The 23,820-nt window shown below is 39.0% G+C and overlaps 2 protein-coding genes across 7 annotated transcripts in view; one reads left to right on the top strand and one right to left on the bottom strand.

Annotated features, from left to right (window-relative positions):
* The window catches only part of PTPN14 (protein tyrosine phosphatase non-receptor type 14), a 267,307-nt gene that overhangs the window by 148,442 nt on the left and 95,045 nt on the right, over positions 1 to 23,820 (bottom strand). The window lies entirely within an intron of this gene.
* Positions 20,250 to 20,630, top strand: LOC138144656 (small ribosomal subunit protein uS14-like). Its single transcript, XM_069066057.1, has one exon. It carries the CDS (start codon positions 20,307 to 20,309, stop codon positions 20,475 to 20,477), a length of 171 nt encoding a protein of 56 aa, XP_068922158.1. The 5' UTR covers positions 20,250 to 20,306; the 3' UTR covers positions 20,478 to 20,630.

Genomic DNA, 23,820 nt, shown 5'->3' with positions numbered 1-23,820 from the left:
AGTAGTAGTAGTAGTAGTAGTAGTAGTAGTAGTAGTAGTAGTAGTAGTAGTTGTTGTAGTTGTAGTAGCAGTTAACATTTATATAAGCACTTTACAATTATTCTCTCATGTGATTCTTACAATATCCCTAGGGGATATGTGCTATTATTATTCTCATTTTACAGATAATAATAATAGTTAATGTTTATATAGTGCTTACTATGTGTCAGGCACTGTACTAAGCATTTTCCAATCACTAACCCATTTGATCATTACAGCAACCCTGGAAGGTATTACTATCTCCACTTACAGATAGGGATACTGAGGTAAATAGAAGTAAGATGACTTGCCCAGGGTCACACAGTTAATAAGCATCTGAGGTCATATTTGAAGTTGGGTCGTCCTAACTCCTGACCTAGCACTCTATCCATTGTACTACCTATCATGTCTAATAAATTTGGGGTAAAAGCTCTTGCATTTGCCTTCATAATTTAAAGGGGCAAGCAATAAGTTTTTTAGGCTGTTTTATAGAATGAAGTGACAGAAGCAAAAAGGAGCTACAGTGATATAAAAATTTAGAGACAAAATTGGAACTAGATCCTCTCTTCCCTCTTTCTCCACTCTATGTTTGAAGAGTCAAGCTTTGTTCAATCCACCATAATATGCTACTAGTCTTCATATCTACTTTCAAAAGACACACACACACACACACATCTACAAAAATACACACACATATATTCTCAAATGGATCTGTGATCTCATTGAGAATTCTCTCAAACAAAGCATATGGCAACCTATCCATTCCTATCTCTCCTATAAATATTGTCCATCTCTTACCAAATGTTTGTCAAAGGGCATCAACTCAACATCCTAAAGACCTTCTCTGAATTTTGAGGGCACCAGTGGAAACTCTTGGGTTGCCCACCTTTCATCCCTCACTCAAGCTACTCACAACTGCATCTGTATGAATGTATATGTTTTCACATACATATATGTGTATATAAACATATACACACATGCATATGTATGTGTGTATCTCAAAACATGTATATTTTCCCACTCTGATCCATATTTCACATACCTACCAAATACAGATTCTTCAGTCCATTTAAAACTATTCCTTTTTTTTTCCTTTTCAGGAAATGCTTTAAACAATTGAATATTGAAAACTATTGCCACAGTCATCCTCTTTCAATATATTTAACCTCAAAACTTTATTACCATATTTAATTTAGTAACAAGTTTTATTGAAAGCCTGCTGCCTGATCATGAGTAAAATGTCAAGATGAATTCCTGTTCTGTCACTTATCAGCAGTGTGACCTTAAAGAAACCACTTCTCCTCTTTTAGGCTCAGTTTCCTCATCTGTAAAATGGGAGGGGGAGTATATTAGATTGCTTCTACAATCCCTTCCAGCACCATCAATGATCCTATGTCTATTTATTCAAATTTGGATGCTAGGATCCTACAGTTCTGACCAAGTTGTCATAGTAACTACAAGAAACAACAACAACAAAGGAAGACCAGTAGGGTCCAGCCCTGAGCCAATAACTAACAGCACGGCTCAGTAAACTCAGAAAACTGAAAGGTTCCGAAAGCTCTTCTATTCAGTCTTCGGTACTGCATGAGGCTCACTACCCTCTCACTCTCAACCTTTCCTAATTGCCTCTAAATGATAGCAATGACTTAAGTTATTATGGAGCCACCCTGTTTTCCAGATCCCTCATCCCACTATGGAGAATTTTTCTCCCTTGTCTCATGCCCCGGGGATACAAAGATATGAATACCTAACCCTTATAGGCATTTTTGCATGAGTAAATAAAAGCTTTTCAATAATGTTGATGGACTACTCTATGCCAGAACCTCAGGCCTTGATAGAGGTTGTCAGGGTACTGTCATACAACACTGCAAAACACCACCCCGGACTGGCATACCATTTTCTCACGCTAGCCCCGTCGCACATTCCTTCGTATGACAGGTTATTTTTTTTGATGGTTTAAAATATGGATGCTAGAGCACATGACTTGATTAAGTAACAGCCTGAAAGGCATTATCATTTCTTAAGCACTTTACATTGGCAGATCTTTATGTTTACCTACAAGGTAGACTTGCATTGCTTATCCTTAGATTACACAGGGAAGATTTGTGGAAGGAATCCAGAATAGAGAGACCCACCCAAAGTTCCATAATCAGCAGCTGGGCCTGAAGTAAAACTCAGAGTCTGAGTGTTTTAGTCTGAGGCAGCAAGAGAGCAAAGTGGATATGGATAGAACTCTGGGGTTCGGAGTCAGGGAGACCCAAATTCAATGTATCACTTCCTAGCTGTGTGACCTTGGGCAAGCCACTTCACCTGTTTTGCCTGAGTTTCCTCATCTGTAAGAAGGGCAACTGGGTGGCGCCATAGATAGAGTATCAAGTTTGGAGTCAGGAAGATTCATCTTCCTGAGTTCAAATCTGGCCTCAGATACTTTCTAGCTGTGTGATCACAGGCAAGTTACTTAACCCTGTTTGCCTCAGTTTCCTCTTCTATAAAAGGAGCTGGAGAAGAACATGGTAAACCATCTAGTATTTCTGCCAAGAAAACCCCAAGTGGGGTCATAAAGAGTCACACACATCTGAACAATAACAAAAATCTCCACAGGTGGTTGGGAGAATAATAAGGTAATAACTGTAAAGTGCTTAGCAAAGGCTTTCCACATAGTAGGTACCAATGCTGGCTATTATTATTCATTAAACTGTATGCTCCTTAAGAGAAGGAACTGTCTTTTGCCTTGTGCTGTACCTCCAGAACTTAGCACAATATATATTGAACAGGAGGCGCTTAATAATTGTTTACTGACTGACTAGCATGAGTTAACTCAATTGGTTATGGCAGAAGATCTCTAACTTTTTGATCCCAGGACTTCTTTACATTCTTTTTTTTGGAGGGCAATTGGGGTTAACTGACTTGCCCAAGGTCACACAGCTAGTTTTTGTGTTAAGTGTCTGAGTTTGGATTTGAACTCAGGTCCTCCTGACTCCAGGGCTGGTGCTCTATTCACTGGGCCACTTAGCTGCCCCACTTTTTTACACTCTTAAGAATTACTGAGGAATCAAAAGAGCTTTTGTTTATGCAGTCTACATCAATTGATATTTACCATATTAAGAATTAAAATGTCTTATTATTATTATGAAAACAATTTTGACCAGAGTATCCTGCTGAGTGTCAGTACTTCCCCTCTTTATGATATCCCAGATCATGCTTTGAGAATTGCTGAGTTATGTGATGGTGTTCGGAAGGAGGGCCAGGTTACTTTCCCCCATCCCCCTCAATTTCAATACTGGCTTCCAGCAGAAAAAAAATTCCCTTTATGAAACATAAGCTTTATTCCCTAACCCTAGCAAACTATAACATATGGATTTGCCCCATCAAGCTCTAACACACACACACACACACACACACACACACACACCGTGAGAGAGAGAATATTTTGAATGGTTTACATATCTAACCTCCCAATACCACTTAAAAAAAAATCTAAAGGGTAAACACCATTGATATATTGATGGTGGGTGAGGAATATCATCTTTAAAATCCCCAATGGCAAATAGTTCTCACAACATCTCTCTTAGAAATACCCAGGCATCTGGTTTTAATTTTAGATATATGATCTATGGAGAGAATCAACATGTGACAGGGGCGAATGTGTATTTTTAAACTTCTCTGACTAAGGCTGCTGAACCTGCACAAATGCACAGTTCAATTGCTAACTTTTTCAAACCAAGAAAATGCAAAGCCCAGAATGCTATCAGGCTGCTGGAAGAGTTCTCAAAAAGGCCACTTAAATGACCCCTAGGCTACAGGTAGGATGACAACTAAATCAGGAGGCAAATAACCTGTCTGGACCTTAGTCTCCTTACCTAGAAATTAAGGAGTAGGACTAAGTGATCGCTAAAGGGCTTTCTTCTAGTTCTAAATTGCTATAATTTTATGAAATACCTGTCCCTATTTTTAAGCTTTCCTGTGAAGATTCCATAGCCTCCATTATTTTACCCAATTTTATTATGAACTACACTCATGGATCCTCAAAACTAGCCTGATATATGTATGTGTGTGTGTGTGTATTTTAATTCTATCCTCAGAAAAAACATATCAGTTGGTATAACTTTTCATCTACCTGAAATATAGGTTATAAATATACCTCTACAGGAAAAGAAAATGACCATAATACCAACTTAAAGGGCCCTATCATCTTCTGTAGAAAAGTTTTTTAAAAATGGCTGTACTAAAGCAATGGAAAGCACCAGGGGAAAATACAAGTCAGATCAAGTGTAAAAGTGCACCAAGTTTTCATTGAACCACGCCCATAAGCATCTCTTATCACCAAAGCACAGACACTTGCTTTTATAGTTAAAGGGCATACTAACATACTAACAGGATGAATTACAGGATTAGGAGCTAATCCTGGACAGGTAGGAGGTTATATACCTTTTAAAAACCTCACCGAATATATATTTTGATTTGTTTTGGAACCAGATTTCATTCATGTTGGGAGCTCTCAGTAGAGAACATCCTCTACCAATGCAGACCAGTACTTTCCCTGTAACTTCAAGTCTTAAGAGGGTGACTTGTCCAGAGTCACAGAACCAGCATGGATCAGAGATCAGTCTGGAAATCATGTATTCTTGAATCCATCGCTAACCCTAAATGCCAATTTGCTTTCAGGTGTACCTTTTTCAGGGGAAAAATAGCCAAAAATTGCCTTTTCCATCTTAGGACCCTTGTTATGCTTGTAAGAGAAGGCAGTGATTTTCAGTGGAACTCCAACCAGTTTTCAAAACTGACACTAAGCATTAGAGACTAGGCCCATCCCAATTCTTCAATATAGATAGCTAAAAGGTTGATGGAGGAAAGTGGGGATTCTATTCCATTCAATAAATATTTGTTAATCATGTACATGGCATTATGCTAGGCTAGGAATTTCTCTCTCTCTCTCTCCCCCCTACCTCCCCAATCTAACCATCAAGAAACTGACATTCTACTGAGGGGTTTTAAACCAAAAACCTCATCAATACGTCTAGGTAGACACATAAAGGGTGACATGAAGTTCGATATACAAAATGTTATGAAGGCAAAATCAGCAGAACTTGGCAACTAATCATGTGTCGAGAACAAAGGAGAAAGAATTTTTAAAAAAATTTTAAAAAGGAGAAAGAATTATGACATATGGGGTGAAGAAGAAAGAAGAATCAAGGAGAAAGCTAGCTTACAAATGTTACAAACATGCAGGGCTAAGAGGATGGGATTACTTCACCAGTAGGTAAGCTTGGAGGAAGAGAAGGTTTATGAGGTTTTTTGGTTTGTTTTCTTTGGTTTGTTTGGGTAGGGGAGTAGAAAAAGACAAAAACTGAGAAACATTCTAATTATATTCAATTTCAAAAGTTAACAGGACTTCCAAGGTGGAGATGTCCAGTAGACATTTAGAGACTGGAATTAAAGAAACAGATTAGGGCTTGGTGAATATATTTCTTTACATACACTCTCAGTCTCTCTTACACACATACACACACACACACACACACACACACATTTAGGAGTTATCTGAATACACATGATCAGTGAACCAATGGAAAAGGGAGATAAGATTCCAAAAAGTCTAATGCAGCAATAAATAAGATATCAAAGGACATCTACACTTGAGATAGATGATGTTCCAGAGTAAAGGAAACTGAGAAGGAACAGTCAGACAGATAGGAAGAAAACCAGAAATAATTAGTGTCCCAGAAGCCCAGAAGAATAGAAAGTGATAAAGGGTATCAAAACCAGAGAGGGCAAGGAAGGAGTGGACCATCAAGAAAACCACAGAATCGAGGATTCTGGAGATCATTATAAAGCTTAGGAGAGTAATTTCAGTATAGCAGTGGCAGAAGCCAGATTTATGGGACTGAGACAGTGGATAATATGAAATTGGAAACAGACATGTTTGTAGACCAAACTAAAAGCTCCAGTGATTAGGGATGTCATATTCCCATTACAATTATTCATGCTTTCATCATAGAATCTCAGAGTCAAATGGGAACTTGACAGAGAGACAGAGAGAGAGAGAATAATCAATAGCACAAGACATATCCTAAAGAGAGCACTTCTGTTCATCATAAGTGACTTCCCAGTCAGCAAAACAGAATGTTGCCTCATAAAATAACAATCTTCAATATTTACTGTGCTCATTTATGTTTCCCAAATGTGTCTATGAGAAATTAGGCTGATGATAGAGGAAAATAAGGATTTTTATAACAAAATAAAAGAAGCCTTTTGCTAATTTTAAAGGTTCTTTCAATGTCATGGGAAAGAAAGGAAATGATCCTCTCTTGAAAACAGGAAAATAATATCAGCCAAGTACTCAACAATCCACTAAACTGAATTACCTCAGCCTTATCATGGACATGCTACTAGGTAACAAGACAAAATAACAATAACAATAACAAAAGACACCAAAATGCAACCCATTTGTTTTCCCAGGGAAATGCACTTGGATGTGAAATACAAATGTTAACTGATTATATTTCAGTTTCTGGTTTGGGTTTGGTTTTTTCATTTTCCCCTGGTCAGTGGGGGTATGAGGTTTGTTGTTATTGTTGTTTCTATTAAGTTTAGGCCCAACATATCCTAAAGCAGCTAATGGTTGTTCGGCAGAATCCTCTATTTACCAACAGTCTCTGGAATTTTTCCAGTATGCTCTATTACTACAGACCTTGAGCACACCTCACAGAACTATTCAGCCCTTGTCTGGATAGGAGAGAAAACTGATGCAACCTGTTCATCCTGTGTGTAAACCTATGTATAAACACTCTGTGGGTCTGGAAAAAGTTTGATGCTTTTGATGGGAGGGAGAAGAAAAAGGAATTTGTGTGTTGGGGGCAGGGAGATTGAAGAGAAGCAGGGAGTAGTGGTTCCTTTTTCTTTGGCATTTCTATCTGTATTCTTCTAAAAATGAAACCAAAGGAAGTTAATTTGCCTCAAATTTAGTTTACAGTATATAATTTTCTTCCCTACGTTTGACTTAGCTGTGCTCTGCCCACTGACTTGTGATGATACATAAAATTGTTTTATGGGGAAGTCACATCCTACGACATTGGGTGGGTTTTGGATTAACTGTACTACATTTTTAGAGGAAATAAAGGTGAAAAAAAAGTATTGTTCCTATAAAAGGTTTAAAATACCAACATAGCTTTGACTGCTGATAAAAGGATGTGTGTGAGTGTATACACACATGTATATGTGTGTTTATATTATATGTGTGTATAGAGAAAAATTGATGTGTATACATACATGTATGTGTGTATATATGTATGTATGTATGTATGTATATTCACAGTTGTCACATTTTTGTCATTAACCCCTTTTTCTTTTTTCTCCTACCCGATATTCATAATTTCATGATGAAAAGAGTAGGGCAATAAAAAATATTTTGCTGCTATCGTAACTGAGGTAGCTGCGGCCTCAGACACTTAACACACACACACATACACACACACAAAAATAGCCATGTGACCTTGGGCAAGTCATTTAACCCCAACTGCCCTCCAAAATGCAAATAATAATAATGACTGAGGTAGCTAGATGGTATAGTAGAGAGAATACCTGGAGTAAGAAAAATCTGAGTTCCAATCCGGGCTCAGACACTAGCTATGTGACCCTGAGCAAGTCTCTTTACCTCTGTTTGCCTCAGTTTCCTCATCTGCAAAATAGTTGTTGTGAGAATCAAATGAGATAATTTTTGTAAAGTTCTTAGCACAATGCCTCCCACATAGTACATAGATGTATAAATTTTAGCTATTGTTATTACTTATCCATATGCCTACCATAGATTAATCTCACTTATTCAGAGAACTCTGCCAAGAATCAGGAAGGTAGAAAAATGAAACAAAGTAAAAATAAAACCCAAAAAAACCCTCTGAGTAGCCAAAACAGATGACACAAAGTATAGGTACTAAAAGTTGATGACATACTTTTCTCAGAAGAACCTCTCATTCCTAGCTTATTAATTCTTACTTTACAGTATTTAGCCAATCAGAAAATAAAACAAACTAGAAAATGAGAGAACAGTTATCATAGGCAGGCTACCAATCAGTGAAAAATGTTGACTTCCAGCAAGAGAAAAAAAAAGTGACATTCAGATACAAAAATAGAAGGAGTTTGAAAGCTTTTAGCATGGAGGCAGAGTTCCACATGTCAGTAGGCTCTGAGGATCTACTGGTGTTCATAATGATTATCCTGAGTCATCAAGCAAAGATTAAATGATGTTCAGAATATTTTGTTTAAGGACACAAAAAATATTTCCATCCAAAATGGTTAAAATAACATTTGGATTCTTAAAGAAGCAAAACCTCAGCTACTTGGAAGAATTGGCTACCCTGACTTCTCTCAGACTTCCAGAAAGTGGGGACTTTCTTGTACCAAGGGTTGAACAATATGAAAGTATAAATATATTTTGTCCTTAACCCTTTTGCCTGAGTTTGAGATACTACAAGATTAATACATTAAATGCAAGTTTCCTAGAATGTTACATGCTGAAATTCATGGACTACATAAGTACCCATTTGAAGCATGAACTCCTCCCTTTCCAACTTGCACAACTGATCCTATCTGAAAAATATTTGAAACTCTTTTCCTTCTCAAATAAGCCTAACTCTGTCTATTCATGCCAGGAATGCTTTGCCCTGGGAGACTCCACCTTCTTTAGGGAGATGGAAGATTCTGTATCTGGGTACACCTACTCTTTACATAGTTGCCACCTCCTCCCACAGTGATGCTATCAGTACGGAGATGGTAAAATGCAGTTAAGCATATTCAAAAGGATAACACATTTAAAGATTGACCAAACCTTTTATTTTATTGAGAAGTTAACTGAGGCCCAAAGACTTGTCCCAAAAGGAAGAAAGTAGTGGCCTAGGTTTTAATCAGGGTCCCCTGATTCTAAATCCACTACACAATGCTACTGAGAAATCCCCTGGGAAATGTCACAGAATACTACGAAAATATTATCAAAGCTCTTTGAACTACCTAGGTGGGATGAGAGTCACAAACTCTTTAGGCACTCTAAACTACACTGATTATTATTTTTCTCTCCTAGCTCTACTTCTGACTTCAAAACCATTCCCCTTCAAAACTGGGATGCTAGCTCATCCTGGAACTTAACTTCCCTCTGTACCATGAGTCTCTTTGCCCTGGAATAGCTTATCACCTGCCAAGACCCATTCACCCTGATATATCCTTCCCGAAGTCTACACCACCCCTTCTCTCAATGGTGAATTCTCCTGGGAGCCTCCATTTTGTAAATGGAGGCCCATATGCCCTCATTCTCCTCCAGGCTTTCCTTCTTCCTAACTTCCTCAGGACTTCAAAACCATGCCCCCAACAGGGTATCTTCTTCATTCTCCTCCCACCAGCCATCCCTTTCAGATCCCTTTTTATCACTGTCTTCCCCCCCATTAAAATACAAGCTCTTTGAGAAGAGGAACAATCTTTTTTGGTTTTCCTCACATGTGTATCTCTAACTCTTAGTACAGTACCTGACATATAGTAAGTAATTAATAAATGCTTGTTACCCTCCTTGCTTCCTTCTGAATGTGACTAGTCATAAAAGGAATTTTAAAAGACAACAAGCAATATGGTCAAATAGATGAAGGACCGACCTTAAAGTCAGGAACACCTCAGTTTAAGACCTCCTTCTGACACATACTAGATATGCACTCTAAAGCAGGTCAATTAATCTCTCAGTAACCCAAGAAACTCAGACTTTAACATATTCCAGATTAAGTTGTCATACTGTCCACATCACCCCTCTCATTTAATCCACTCCAGTGGCTTCTGACTACCTTCAGGATGAAATATAAAATCCATTTGGCTTTTAAAACCCTTCATAACCTAGCCTCTTCCTTCCCTTCCATTCTTCTTACACTTCCTCCCTCCTCTTGTCCTCTGCAATCAAGAAACACTGGCCCCTTTGACATTTCTCACACAAGACGCTCCAACTACTGATTGGAGCTATTTCTACTGGCTTGCTCCATGCCTGGAATTTTCTTCCTGCTCATCTCCCCTTCCTTCAGGTTTCTACATCCTCTACAAGAAGTTTTTCCCAGCATTCCTTAATTGTGGCATCTACCCTCTAAAATCATGTTTTACAAATATATGTGTTATGTGTCTTGTTTATACACAGTTACTTGCATGGAGTCTCCTCTCTAGACTATGAGCTCCTTCAGAGCAAGAACTGGCTTTTTTTATTGTTTTCATTTACGTTTGTTTTGTTCTTTTCTTTTGTTTTGCCTTTCTTTGTCTTCCCAGTCCTTAGCGGCTGATAGGTAGCTGGTTCTTAATACCTGCTTAAAAACAACTTGCCCACATCAGGAGTTCCCTATAGCAATAAAATCATACCGTGTTTCCCCGATAATAAGACACTGTCTTATTAAGTTTTTTGGACAGAAAAACACCAGAGGGCTTATTTTCAGGGGAGGGCTTATTTTAATGAACATTGACAGCAATTTTAATAAACAGGTAAATGTGAACAAAAAAATGTACCTTTATTCAATAAGCAAATCACTGGGGAAGAACAGGATGACGCGCTCACTGCTGCAGCTCTGATTGGATGCAGCTCGGAGTGGTGTGCGTTTCGGGGGGGGGGGACGGGGGACGGTGCATACAGAGGGTACCGTAATGTAGCATGTAGTGCAGGGTATCACCTTCACTACAGTAGCGATCTCAATAGGGCTTATTTTCGGGGGTGGGCTTATTTTAAAGGAATCTTACACAGTAAGGGGAGGGCTTATTTTCGGGATAGGTCTTATTATCGGGGAAACACGGTAGGTAATGACTCCCCCCTCCCAGCACACACACACACACACACACACACACGCACACACACACGCACACACACACATTGCATAACAATCATCAGTAATAATTCAACCCTGAGCTCATATCTAGTCTCTGCTTCCTTTCTTCGCACATAGTGGGTATTTTGAAACACCACAGGGAACAAAAGAAGGTATTTCTACCTAAGACAAGAAGATGAATTTCACTCCCATCCGCACTGCTTCCAACACACACACATACACACACACACAGCGCCTGAGAGACAGGAAAAATCATTTATTGTCTACTATAAATGCTTTACAAATATTGTCTCCTTTGATCCCCAACAATAACTCTGTGAGGTAGGTGCTATTTTTACATTTTATGCCCTTTCTACAGGTGAGGCTAACTGATTTGACCAAAGTCATACAGGCAGTAAGTGTCTGAGGTCAAATTTGAACTCAGATCCTCTTGACTTCAGACCCAACAGTCTATTCACTGATCTACTTAGCTGCCTCATGCTCTCCACACAAAGAGTAGAAAGAGTGCTAGATGTGGCATCAGAGGTCCTTGGGTTTGAATTCTAGTTATGCCATTTATGACCTGTGTGACCTTGGACAAGTTTCTTTGCCCATGTGGACCTCAATTTCTTCATCTGTAAAATGGGTATGTTTGGGAGGGCAAGTCTTCCCACCAACCACAAGGTCCACTACCAGGACTATCACCAAAGAGCTGGGACTGGAAAGAGCAAGATGAACTAGTGATCTGTAGTCCCACTAATGTCGAAATTGACATTAACCCAAACAATGAAGGAACAGCTCAAACTGATGCTGGTAACCATATTACATGGACAGTGCCTCTATGCCAGTATACAGAAAACCAAGAAGAATCCTCTAGTGATAGTGGTGATGAAGGCGATATTTGGTTTACAGCCCCTGTTACCTATGTAGAGGAAGAGTACCACCACTTCACTTATAGGGAAAATTTCAATGAGGAAATACCTACCTACTATGGATAGAAGGTCAAGCTGTGCCCAGTACCAGATATTATAGAAGAAGACCCCATAACCATTAAGAGTGAGAGAATAAGTGATGACAAAGAAAAGGATGACATACAAGAGAAAATCAGTAGAAAGAGGAGTATATTTTCATTCTTTCGATGTTTCTCATGGGTATTGAGGAAACAGAAAAAAAGTACAAAAAGAAAAGGCTGTTTTATGTGATAATGAAAGGGATGAATCCCAGGACTCAGAAGACAAAGCATCCACAGGTTGCAGTATGTCATCATGTTTTACTAATAGAAAATTAGGGAAAAGCCCCAAGAAATAAAATGTAAGGAAACTGTTGTCATGAAAAAAAAATGGGTATGTTTGACTATATGATGATACCTCTAAATCCGTGATCACCAATGACTCCTACTCAATAAGCATAGCAGCAATATTGAGAGTACAGCAGCAGCAGCTTCTTTTCCTGCCTAGCAGGTAATCATTCAATGAGCATTTTTAAGCACTCATTAGGTACCAGGCACTGTGCTAAAAGCTAGGATTACAAAGAAAGGCAAAAACAGCCCCTGCCCTCAAGGAGCTCATATTCTAAACTTTGCCTTGTTTGATGCAGCAAATGGCTCTAAGAAAAGTGAGAAAGACCCAGCCTAGATCATATCCAAGGTTCTCTCTCCCCTTCCTTTGTACAAACCATAAAAAGACAAACACGAAAGCACCTGGAGAGTCCAAGTCTGCCTCCAGGCACAAGACAAGATCGCCAAGGCAAAAGACTTAACAGACCACATACCACAGACCACACCTGCTTCCAGGTAAATCAACAAAGAGCACCTTTAATTCTCTATTTCACCAAGTAGGAGAAGGTGGAGTTGGGTGATTTGTTCAAAGTGAAGAAATACACGATAAAAGGGGGAAAGACCCAGAGACTGCTGGATGTGGGGATCTTCAAAAAGACTTTCCAGTTACTCCTCCACAGATGTGAGTTTCTAGCAGGAAAGACTCCAGGGAACACAGTTTACTCTCCTCTGTCTTCTTTTTCTGCAGACTAGGAGCCTCAGTTAGACAAGAGCATATCCTGACTTGGCACACTAACATCTCAAGAACCACCTGGAGATTGAATGCAAACAAGCAATGGTCTTGGAACAAACTCTAAAAATCCAAACTAAGTAAAGTCAAAAGATCACAGGTCCAGAAAAGGAAGGGAACACAGTCACTATCTAGTACAACCCCCTCATTTTGCTGATAATGAAACTGAGGTCCAGGGAGTTAAGTGAGGTTAAAGCACCCTGAGGGAGAGAAAAGGGCGGCATGTGCCAGTCAAAGCACCACCACCATCTTTTTTGTGCATACTTGTTTGCATGTAGCACCCCGATTAGCCAGCGAGCTCCCTGAGAGTAGGGACAGTCTGTCAGTAACAGGATAGACCTTTCTTTGTATATTCAGCACTTATCACACAGTCCCTGGCACACAGATGTTTAGTAAATGCTTGCTGACTTGACCACTGCCTCCCTTTAGGCCTTGATCAAAAAAGCCCATAACTTTGAATGCAAGAACCTTGAGAATAGTTATGCTCCCAAATCACCAGTTCTGTTTCTAGACCAACCTCTGCAGCCATCATCTGTGGGAAGCAGTTCCTACAGAGGAGGAGCCAGTATTACTAACCAGTTGACAAATACTTGCCATCTAGGGGCAAGAAAGAGAGGCTAGCTGAAATAGCAAGGCAACATAAAAAAGACAAGAAGTGGCATATGTCAAGAAAGTCAAACTACCTTGACCATCAGAACCCAAGAGAGTTAGCTGAAGACCCAGAGTCCAAAAGGCCTGGTAGTGGCAGCAGCAGCACTACCACCATCAGCCCTACATCAAGCCCAGACCTCCATGGTTATCATCTTGAATACCTCAGCAATTGATTCTGCAGCCCCACCACCACCAGTAGATTCAGCTACTGAAGACCCAGAAAAGAAAATTCTTGCCACCAAATTCTTTGGCATTGTCAAATGCTTTCATATCAAAATTGATATGATTCTATCAGGGAAAATGACAACAAAGAAAATACATTACCATCAGTCTTGCCTCTATAGCCAAAGGACTATGGGACCTTTCTATCTGACTGGCAGCTAAAAGACACTGCATGTTTTCTCCTTCATTAGAATGTGAGTGGCTTAAGAGTAAGGATTGTCTTTTCTACCAGTATCCCTAGAGCTTTGTACATTGTGTTTAATTGTTTGGTGTTTAATGAGTGTTTAAATGGCATATAGTAGGTGCTTAATAAATGTTTTCATTAGATGGTGTCAATGTCTTGCCCAAGGCCCCACAGGTGAGAAGAGGCAGAGCTGTTTGTTATTTGAACCGAAGACCTCTAAATTCCAGGTTTAATGTTCTTGGTACTGTACCACAATTCTCTTTCCTAATCTCTCCTAGAGTCAAGTCAATAAGCATTTATTAAATACCTAGTATGTGCCAAGGATGACAATAAGTCCTAGGGAAACAACTAAACAGTCTCCTGTGAACAAGCATGATCTTAAACTCTCAAAAAACAACATATTTTCATTAATTTTGTAGAGAGATATGGAAAACGGAAGGAGTATAGGCAGAGTTTTCAGGGAACCTATGATAAGACTGGATAACTGCTAACCTTCCTTACAGCAAGTTAAGTTAGTCTATTAGGAGTGAGCCTTTAAAAAAAAAAGTGAAGACTTCATAAGGCTTAAGGAATCTGAGCACAAAGGAAGGACAAGTGAATACAAGCCTTCATTCTAAATCAAGATGAACAGTTCCATATCAGCTTCTGATAATGTAATGGTGCCATGTGAGTTGTATTTTTTAAGAAGTGTTATGAGCAGGTAATGCAATCATTCCTCCAAAGCCAAGTAGTTGAATCAGAAGTAAAAAGGAATGAAAACAGGTATGAACTCGTGCCAGCTGTTAAAAGTATTGTGTAATCTGAACTGATGCAATGAATTGTTAATTACTATACAGGAAAATAAGACTTCCAAAGAGGAATGGCTAAGCTATTTAAGTGAAGGTGTGGACCCACATGCGTGTACACACACACACACACACACACACACACACACACACACACTACAACCTGTTACTCCTTTTGTTTTTACATTACAGTCATTTCTGGATAACACAACCACCAGCATCAATGAGCCTTTCCTTTTCACTATGAAAAATAACCAAGCCAAGCCAAGTCAAAGAATGACTATATCAAACAGAAAATGCAACATTCAACAGTCTATTTCCATCATCCCTCATCACTCTAAAGAAGGGAGACAGGTATTCCTTCATCTTTCCTCTAGTGCAAATCTTGGGCATAATATTTAAACAGTATAGTTCCTTTCATTTACACAATTATAGTCACTGCATGTACTATTTTACTGTTTATTAAGTGCTTGTTATTAAGTGACATCAGTTCATACAAGCAGTCCCATGTTCTTCTGAATTCCACATTTCAGTTCATATGTCTTTCCGTGTCTCACCTAGTATAATGAAAGCTATTTAAAAAAAAAAGATTTCTTATCACAACATCATTCTTGGTAATGAGTACTGACTTCCAAATTGAAGATTTCCTGAGAAGCTTGGACCCCAGTTGAACAAATCTAATTTTCCCATAGAGGACTCTGCTTTCAAAGGGGGAAATGCAAACTACAATTCAATTGTGCATGGTGTATTCACTCTTAAGGACATGAGGCCAAATGTCAAGTGCCTTCAGTTCTTAAATAGTATTCTTATAACAACAAATTAACTTTAATAGGGTACATTCTCTGGCATAGTGGATAGAGAACTGGATTCAGGACCTAGGAAAACCTGGGTTCAAATACTGCCTCAGGAGCTTATTAGCTGTTTGACCAAGGCCAAGTTATTTAACCTCTCTGTGTCTCAGTTCCCTCATGTATAAAATGAAGGGTTTGGACTCAATGACCTCCAAGTCCCTTTCAGCACTAAATCTATGATCCAAATACCCTCTTAAACACAAAGATCATCTAGGGCAGGGGTCCTTAATCTGGAGCCATGAATTCGGATTTATTTTTGTTTTTTCATTTAGGTAACTGTACTTCAATACAACTGGCTTCCTTTGTCATTCTATGTGTTTCATTTTATGCATTTGAAAGCATTCTTCTGAGAGGGGCCGGTCCAGAGGCTTCACCAAAATTCCAAAGGTCCATGAAGAAAAAGATCTTAATAGCCCCTGCCTCAGACCAACCCCATAACTGATGAATGAATGTCCTCCACAACACAACCAACAAGTAATCATTGTGTCTCTGCTCAGAAACCTCAATTAACAGAACATATTCCTTCATGAAGCAACCTGTTTTTTTACTGGGCCACATTCAAAAAGCATAATTAAATTAGATTCCTTTGTTCTTTGGTTACTCTTATGAAAACTATGGGAGAGGGGGAGCCATGATAGCGGAATAGCAGGAAGTCTAGAGTTACACCCCCTCCCCGGCCCCCCCTCTCCCCCCCACACACACCCTCCTCCCCAAACTTCTCCAAACAGATCTAGAAAACCTGACCCAATCCTGATTGGGAAAACCAAGATAAAGGCAGAGTGAGTCACACACATCTTTCCAGTCCAGCTCCACCAAAGGAAACTGAGCAGTCTGTGGCTCTAGGGCCTGGGTCTCTCCAGGAGCACACAGCCCAAAGTATTTCAGCTTTCAAGGAATGAGAGATAATTGAAGGCAAAACAAGATCTGGGGACTGTATTAGGGAACAGTGACCTTGAGCTGGATGTAGGTGCAGGTACCAACTGGCAGTCTGTCATTCACTACCTAGTTCTGGATCATAGATACAGGGCAGATCGAGAAAAAGGGCTATGCCCATAGGTAGAATTCAAGGGACTGAATATCCAGAGGTGGCATTCAGGTCATCATCATCATAGGCTCTAGGCTGTGTGATGAGTAACAAGTTCAGAATCAAGCAACAGGATTGTGACTTTGACCCCAGGATCAGAGGGAGGGGCTGAGTTCTAGCCTCTAGCCTAGTCTGAGGCCAATGCAAAATCACCAGAGCAGGAACCAACAACTTCCCAAATGATTTATAGTGATAGTCCAGCAGAAATACACTGAATCACCAAAGGAGGCAGGAGCACAAGCTAGCTGCTCAGATACCAACCCAAGTCAAGAACTTGCAAAGTTCAGACCAAGAGAGCAGTAATCAAACTTGCACTGCAGTCACTACCACTCTGGGAATATTGACAACTTTCAGGCCCCCCTGCCTCTCCTTGAGATCTTGAAATAATACAACACTCATTACGAAAGAAAACAGCAGTAGGAACAGCCCTGATTATCCCTCCAGGCCCTAATATCAAATACAAAGCCAGGAAGTAAGGTGGAAGAATGAGCAAACAAAAAAGAACCCTGCCACAAAAAGCTGTTATGGTGACAAGGATCTCAAGACACAAATTCAGAAAAAAAAAAAAAATGGTTCCAAAACATCTATAAACAAAGCCTTATAGAAAAAATACAATTTGGGCACAAGTTCAACTAAAATTGTTGGAAGATTTAAAGCAAGAATTAGCTACACATATACAACCTATACTGAACTGCTTATCTTCCCAGTAAGGATGGGTGATAAGGGAGGAAGGGAATGAATCTTTAATTCAAAGTTTTAAAATCAAATGTTTAAATATATATACACACACACACTATTATTAATAATATTTACATGTAATTGGGAAATAAGATATACAGGCACTGGGGCATAGAGATCCACCATGCCCTACTGGAAAAGTCGAAAAGGACATGGGAGAGAGCAGATTGGAGGAGGGGATATCCTTTGGGATTGCTATTTTGGGGCGGTGGGTAAGGGAAAAATGGGGAGAAAATTTGTAATTCAAAATCTGGCAGAAATGAATGATGTAAATCAGAAGTTAATAAAGCATTTGAAAAATGGGGAAAAAAAAGAGCTAAAGCAAGAGTTTAAAAGACAAGTTTAAGAATGTTTTTATAAATGAAATGAGAATGCTAGGAGAAAATGGAAAAGAAATGAGTGTGCTGGAAGAAAGAAATGGAAAGGGAATTAGTAACTTGGCAGTAACTGACTTGCTTTTAGTTCTGTTCATTGGTAGATTCTTTTTTTTTCTCTTTTTTCAAACTGAAGCCCCTCCAAGTACATGCTCAAGGAACCAATTCCCTAAAAATTGTTGTTGTTTGTCATTCGGTCATGTCAGACTCTTCTTAACCCCTTTTGGGGTTTTCTTAGCAAAGATACTAGAGCGGTTTGCTGTTTTCCTCTCCAGCTCATTTTACAGATGAGGAAAGTGAAGCAAACAGATTTAAGTGATTTGCCCAGGGTCACACAGCTAGTGAATGTCTGAGGCCCTATTTGAATTCAGGGCTTCCTCACTCCAGGCCTGGCACTCCATTCGCTGCATCACCTAGCTGCCCCTAGTCCTTTGGGTTAAAACATTGAAACCCTTAACGACAGCACTTCCTTAATAAAGCTAGGGCTTCAACTGAGTTTGTTGTTGTTGTTCAGTCGGTTTTTCAGTCATGGCTGACTCTTTGTGAATCCATTTAGAGTTTTCTTGCCAAAGATACTGGACTGCTTTGCCATTTCCTTCTCCAGCTCACCTTATAGATGAGGAAATGAGGAAAACAGGGTTAAGTGATTTTCTCCAGGTCACACATCAAGGAAGTGTCTGAAGCCAGATTTGAATTGAGGAAGATAAGTCTGACTCCAGGCCCAATACTCTAACCACTATGCCAAAAGACAAGAAATATTAAAAGAAAATCAAAAAAGTAAAAAAAAAAAAAGTAAGCTATCTCATAGCAAAAACAACCAACCTAGAGGATGGTTCAAGGAGAAAAGAAAAAACTCAAGAATCCCTGTACTAACTGAATGCTATGATGAAAAAAAACAAACAAACCCTAGACCTCATTTCAAGAAATTCTTTGGGGGAAGGAAAGGTAGAGAAGCCAGGCAATCAAGTGTTAAGTGACTTGCCCAAGGTCACACAGTGATTAGGTGCCAAGGGTCTGAGGCCACATTTGAACTCAGGTCCTCCTGACTCCAGGGCTAATGCTCTATTCACTGAGCCACATAGATGCCCCCCTCTTCAAGAGATTCTAAGACTGTCTTACACCTCTATGAACAACAGACCGAAGAGTGATTCTGTTATGTTTTGATGATTTTAAAAGAAAAATGGAAAAGAAAGGGAAAAAGAATATAGAGAAGGAGGGGAAAAGGATAGGAGAATTAGGGAAAATCACCTAAAAGATTTGAAGTGCACAAGCAGAAGTCTATTCAAACAAGCAGGAAGAGGTGGGGGGAATAGCTGACAAGTCAGCCTTAATAGTCATAAGGAAGAAGATTAGGGACAAAAATACACTTCACTCAATGCGGAAATATTGCAGTCTAGGGGTGCTGGGAACCCCGAAATTCAAGGGCAAAAGATGCAGGTCCTGAATCAAAAGAATTTGACTCAAGCCTTCTTTCAGTCAGAGAGAAAATTTATTAAAATATCAGTTGGGGTGGGCAAGATTCCTAGGGTAAATCTGAGCTATTGGCCAGATCTTAAGAATCTGAGCAATTTAATGAGAGAAAAATATACCTTTTATACAGAAAGACTGTTGGAAGAGCTGGAGATGATCTAGGAGTGGCCAATAGGTTGGGGTGACCCTGAGTTAGCAAATAAGGGGTCTAGATGGAAATAAGGAGTGCTGAAATGTCCTGGGGTGGGGTCAGGTGCAGACAATGAGGGCCACAATGAAAGGAGAGTTTAAAAAAAATGTAGTATTATACTACGATAGAAGAAACTTGACCAGGTGGGAAAATTCAGAGGCCTTTCCTTTTGGGGGTCTAGATCCCAAAGACATAGTCTTTTCCTTTTAGGGGCTCAGATCCCATCCCATCAGAAATAGGAGGTAAAGGATTCTGAAGAAAGAGCTAGAGGAAGGAAAGAGTCCTAGGCAAAACAAACTCTAAAGATACAAAAAAAATACTTAAAGCTCTTTTTAAGATAGGAAAGAATTAGAAATTCAGGAGGTGACTTTCAATTGGGGAACTACTGAATAAGTTATGGTATGTAAATGTGATGGAATACTACTGCCCTATGAAAAATGATGAGGGGGAAATGTTCCGGAGAAACCTGGAAAGATTTGTATGAACTGATGCAAAGTAAAGTAAGCAGACACAGAAGCAGAAATGTTGTAAAATCAAATGACTTTGCAAGACTTAGGAATTCTAATCAGCAAAATGGCAAACCATGATTCCAGATGACTAATGATGAAATGTGCTACCCACTTCCTGATAGAGAACTGAAAGACAAAGAATACAAAATGAGACTTTTTTAAAAATATGGCCAATGTGGACATTTGTTTTACTTGACTATAACTGTTTGTAATGGGTTTTATTTTTCTTTTTTTCTCATGATTGGGAGCAGAGGGTGAGAGTAAGAAGGGGAGAAGGAAATTTTTTGCTAATTGAAAAAAAAAAAAAAGGACAGTTTTCCTTCCTTTTGTCTCAGGACTTTGCAAGGGGAGCCATGGGTCACCAGCAGCTCTACTGGAGCCATCCTCGTAAATTCGGCCAGGGGTCTCGGTCGTGCCGCGTCTGTTCGAACCGGCATGGCCTGATACGCAAGTACGGCCTGAACATGTGCAGCCAGTGCTTCCGGCAGTATGCGAAGGACATCAGCTTCATCAAGTTGGACTAAGTTATATTTATGGATCTTGCTTCAGTGATTACACTGACCATCAGTGACTACCGTTTTACTGGATTCTGGACAACTATTTGATCTACCTACCTAAAGATCCGATCCTGTTGTACATGCTATGTTAATTTGCGAATATAATTTAAAAAGGTCATCCTCAGTTTAAAAAAAAAAAAAAGGAAGATTTAATTTTAAAAAAGAGAGAGAGGAATGAACTGGAGAAGAATGGAGGGACTAAAAAGAATTAAACAGCAGTTTTACTAGATGGAACTTTGCCTTGTTTTCTGAGCCCTCACCATCAGTGATTTCTGCTTTCTTCTAAAGATTTCTTTTTACCATCTAAATGATGAGGACGATGATGTCTTTGACCCCAGAGAGATTACATTCTAATGGAGTAAACTTAAAAAGAAGTTTGAGCAAGTGGAGGAAGAAGAGAAGGTATCCAGAGGAAGAAAGAAGTCTAGAAAGGAATGAAGGAGTAAGTGTGGCTGTTCTGAGTACTCTCTTAAAAATGGAGGTACCAAGAGGAATGGACTAGTAAGAGGAAAGGGCCACAGAGGCAGAGAGATCTTCCAGGGTGAGAAAGCATCTGAGCCATGGTAAAGAAGGAAGTTCCAGAGTTTAAAAAGTAAAGACCAGAAAGTAACACAAATATTAAACATAACTGTGGAGGTGACGTCATTCATGTATAGTCACCAATTCCTGACTGCCAATCTAGTGCTCTTTCTATCATAATTTAATCCTCTACTTTTGATGATGATGTCAAGGAGTTGGTGAAATTAATGAACTCTCTAATAACAAAATGTTCTAGTTCTTTAATAAAGACTTGTATTTTCTTTTTAAAAATAGATTTATACTAAAATCTCAAAAAAAAAACCACAACCTGATAATCTGAGCCTTTATGATCCTTTACAATTTACTAATCCCTTTCTTCCTAACTACTTTAGGAGAAAAAAAAATAAAACAAATATTTATTGTTCGAGGAAACCCAGGTTCTTTTGGTTAAGGTCATTCTGTAGAACTAGCAGTTTGTTGTATTAGTACTTCTGGCCTCAAATCCTTCTCCATTAAACAAAACCAGCTCTCTCCAGGAACATCAGCAAAAATTGAATTACCTAGTGTCTTTCACAAGCAGTGAAGACTCTAGAACAGCACTAGCCATATTTGTTTGGCCAGAGAAAAGTTAGTGCATTGAAATATGTGTAGATGGGGGGCTTGGGGGCTGAAGTGGAAGGTTCCATCAAAATAGGAGGAAATTAAGCAAAAAATTTGCACATATCAGGAGCACTGTGATAATATACATTTCACCTTTATATTTTTAGAAAGAACTACTGTCAACATTAAAATTCCCTTACAGAACACCAAAGTGTCCTGAGTCACAGTTTAAGAAACACTATTATTGACAGTTTTGCATACCAAAACACACACACACACACACACATACACACACACATAAAAATTTACGATATAGTTTTTGTAAATCATTTAATTAAAGACCACATTTTATTCATCATTCCAAAAATTTTTATAATCCTATTTTCCCCCATATTTTCCAACTTTTTTAGAGTGGTGGTGGGAGAATTTCCTTTTCCCTGTAAACTGTTTTATTCAAGACTTTTCCATTTCTAAACTTCAGCTAATGATTTCTGCTTCTTGTTGCAATAAGGTATATTCATGCCTTTAGAGATTTGTTAAAAGTTTTAAATTCTGCATTTGCCACTTATTTACAAAACTTAATGTTTAGTAATAGCAATATTTGTGAGGAAGTAGGGGGAAGGCATCTTTTACTATCAAGGCAGTTTTTGCTGTTGTTTATCCTTTGGGGTGAAGGGGAAGGAAGACTGAGTTGAGGTTTGAATTCCAGCTGTCACTGGTGACTTTGAGCAAATCATTCAAACTCTTTTGGTGTTAATTTCTTCACTTATAAAATGAAGGAATTGGTCAAGATGACCTCTCAGTCCCTTTCTGCATCAATTCTATGATCCTATGAGAACTGTAATCTTATTTAGACATAATTTATTTCTCTAGAAGCAGCTTGGCTTACTGTATAGGGGGCCAACATTGAAGTAAGGAAGATTTGGGTTCAAATCCCACCTCTGAAACAAATTGGGTGGTTGACTTGACAATGGAATCTCCTCTGTAAGTTCTTCCCCTATCTGTCAGACTACTCCTTAGTCTTCTTTGCTAGACCTTTATACAGATTATACCCACTAACTCTGGGTTTCTCCCAAGGTTCAGTCATGGGCCTTCTTTTCTGCCTCTATAGTCTGTACCACTGGTATCAAACACACATGTGGCCCAGGACACTACCAAGTGTGGTCCAAACTGGATTAAAATGCAATTGTAATCGAGAAACATTTAACAAAATTAATTAAAATTTAATAAAACACAAATAATGCTAATATGAGGTTTTCTAAATCAGTATCAGCCCTTGGGTATGATTTAGTGACCTTTCAGTTCCTACAAGCAACTCTAAGATTGTAAAGAAATTTTGACAATGAAGAATTCTCTATATTGATGAAATTTTTAAAAGGGGCAGGCGAGATTATTCCTCCTGTAAAGAGGGCCCTTGAATCTTTCTTGTTTCCCTTCTAACTGAGTCTCACAATGCTGTGAAAAAACAAATTCTCATCTCAGGTGGGGGTGGAGCCAGTCAGCAAAAAAAAATTAAAAATAAAAATGGGAAAGCAAAGACCCGCTGTTGACCTTCTGTACTTTTATGTGTCATGAAAGTTGGGGAGTGGCATGACCTTCCTTCCCTGCCCCAACTGGCCCAATCTGCATAGCATGCAGCCTTACAGCAGCTGCTGCAGGAGTTTAAGCAACTCTCTCTCACCCCAGCTACCCTATGTGTCACTGAATCATAACTCTGGTAGCAACAGCACTAAGATTAGACTTCAAAAACATAATACAAAAACATCCAGGCAATCAGTGACTGTAGTTCACTTTTAGTAAAATATAACTGGGTAACTTATGGAGCATTTCCTTACAGTTGGATGTTATTCTTTGTTAAACAATTCTTCACTGAGCACTAAATAAAAGTTAGTGATATTTCCCAAAATAAAAACAAAAGGCAACCTTTCCTCCCACCCACCAAGGTCCATATGAAATGCTAGATAAGACCACAATATGGGTGTAGCTTGAGGGACTGATAAGGTCCTAAAAGCTAAGGGAAATATTTCAGGGTTTGGGATTAAAACAAAGACTATATAGCATTATAAAAGATCTGGGGCAGAGGGCTGTGGGCTAGGATGAACAAAGGACTTTTAGAAAATCCAACAGAAGGAATTACAAGATGACTCTGGTTTGGGAGCAGGAGCCATGGTAAATAACTACCAAAACAAAG

This window comes from Petaurus breviceps, unplaced genomic scaffold (genome assembly GCF_028583685.1).
Source record: "Petaurus breviceps papuanus isolate PSGF00001 unplaced genomic scaffold, PetGlider_PUasm1.0 90702, whole genome shotgun sequence".
Taxonomy (NCBI): Eukaryota; Metazoa; Chordata; class Mammalia; order Diprotodontia; family Petauridae; genus Petaurus; species Petaurus breviceps.
Note: the sequence above shows the minus strand (reverse complement) of the source record. Positions and strands in the feature narration are given on the sequence as shown.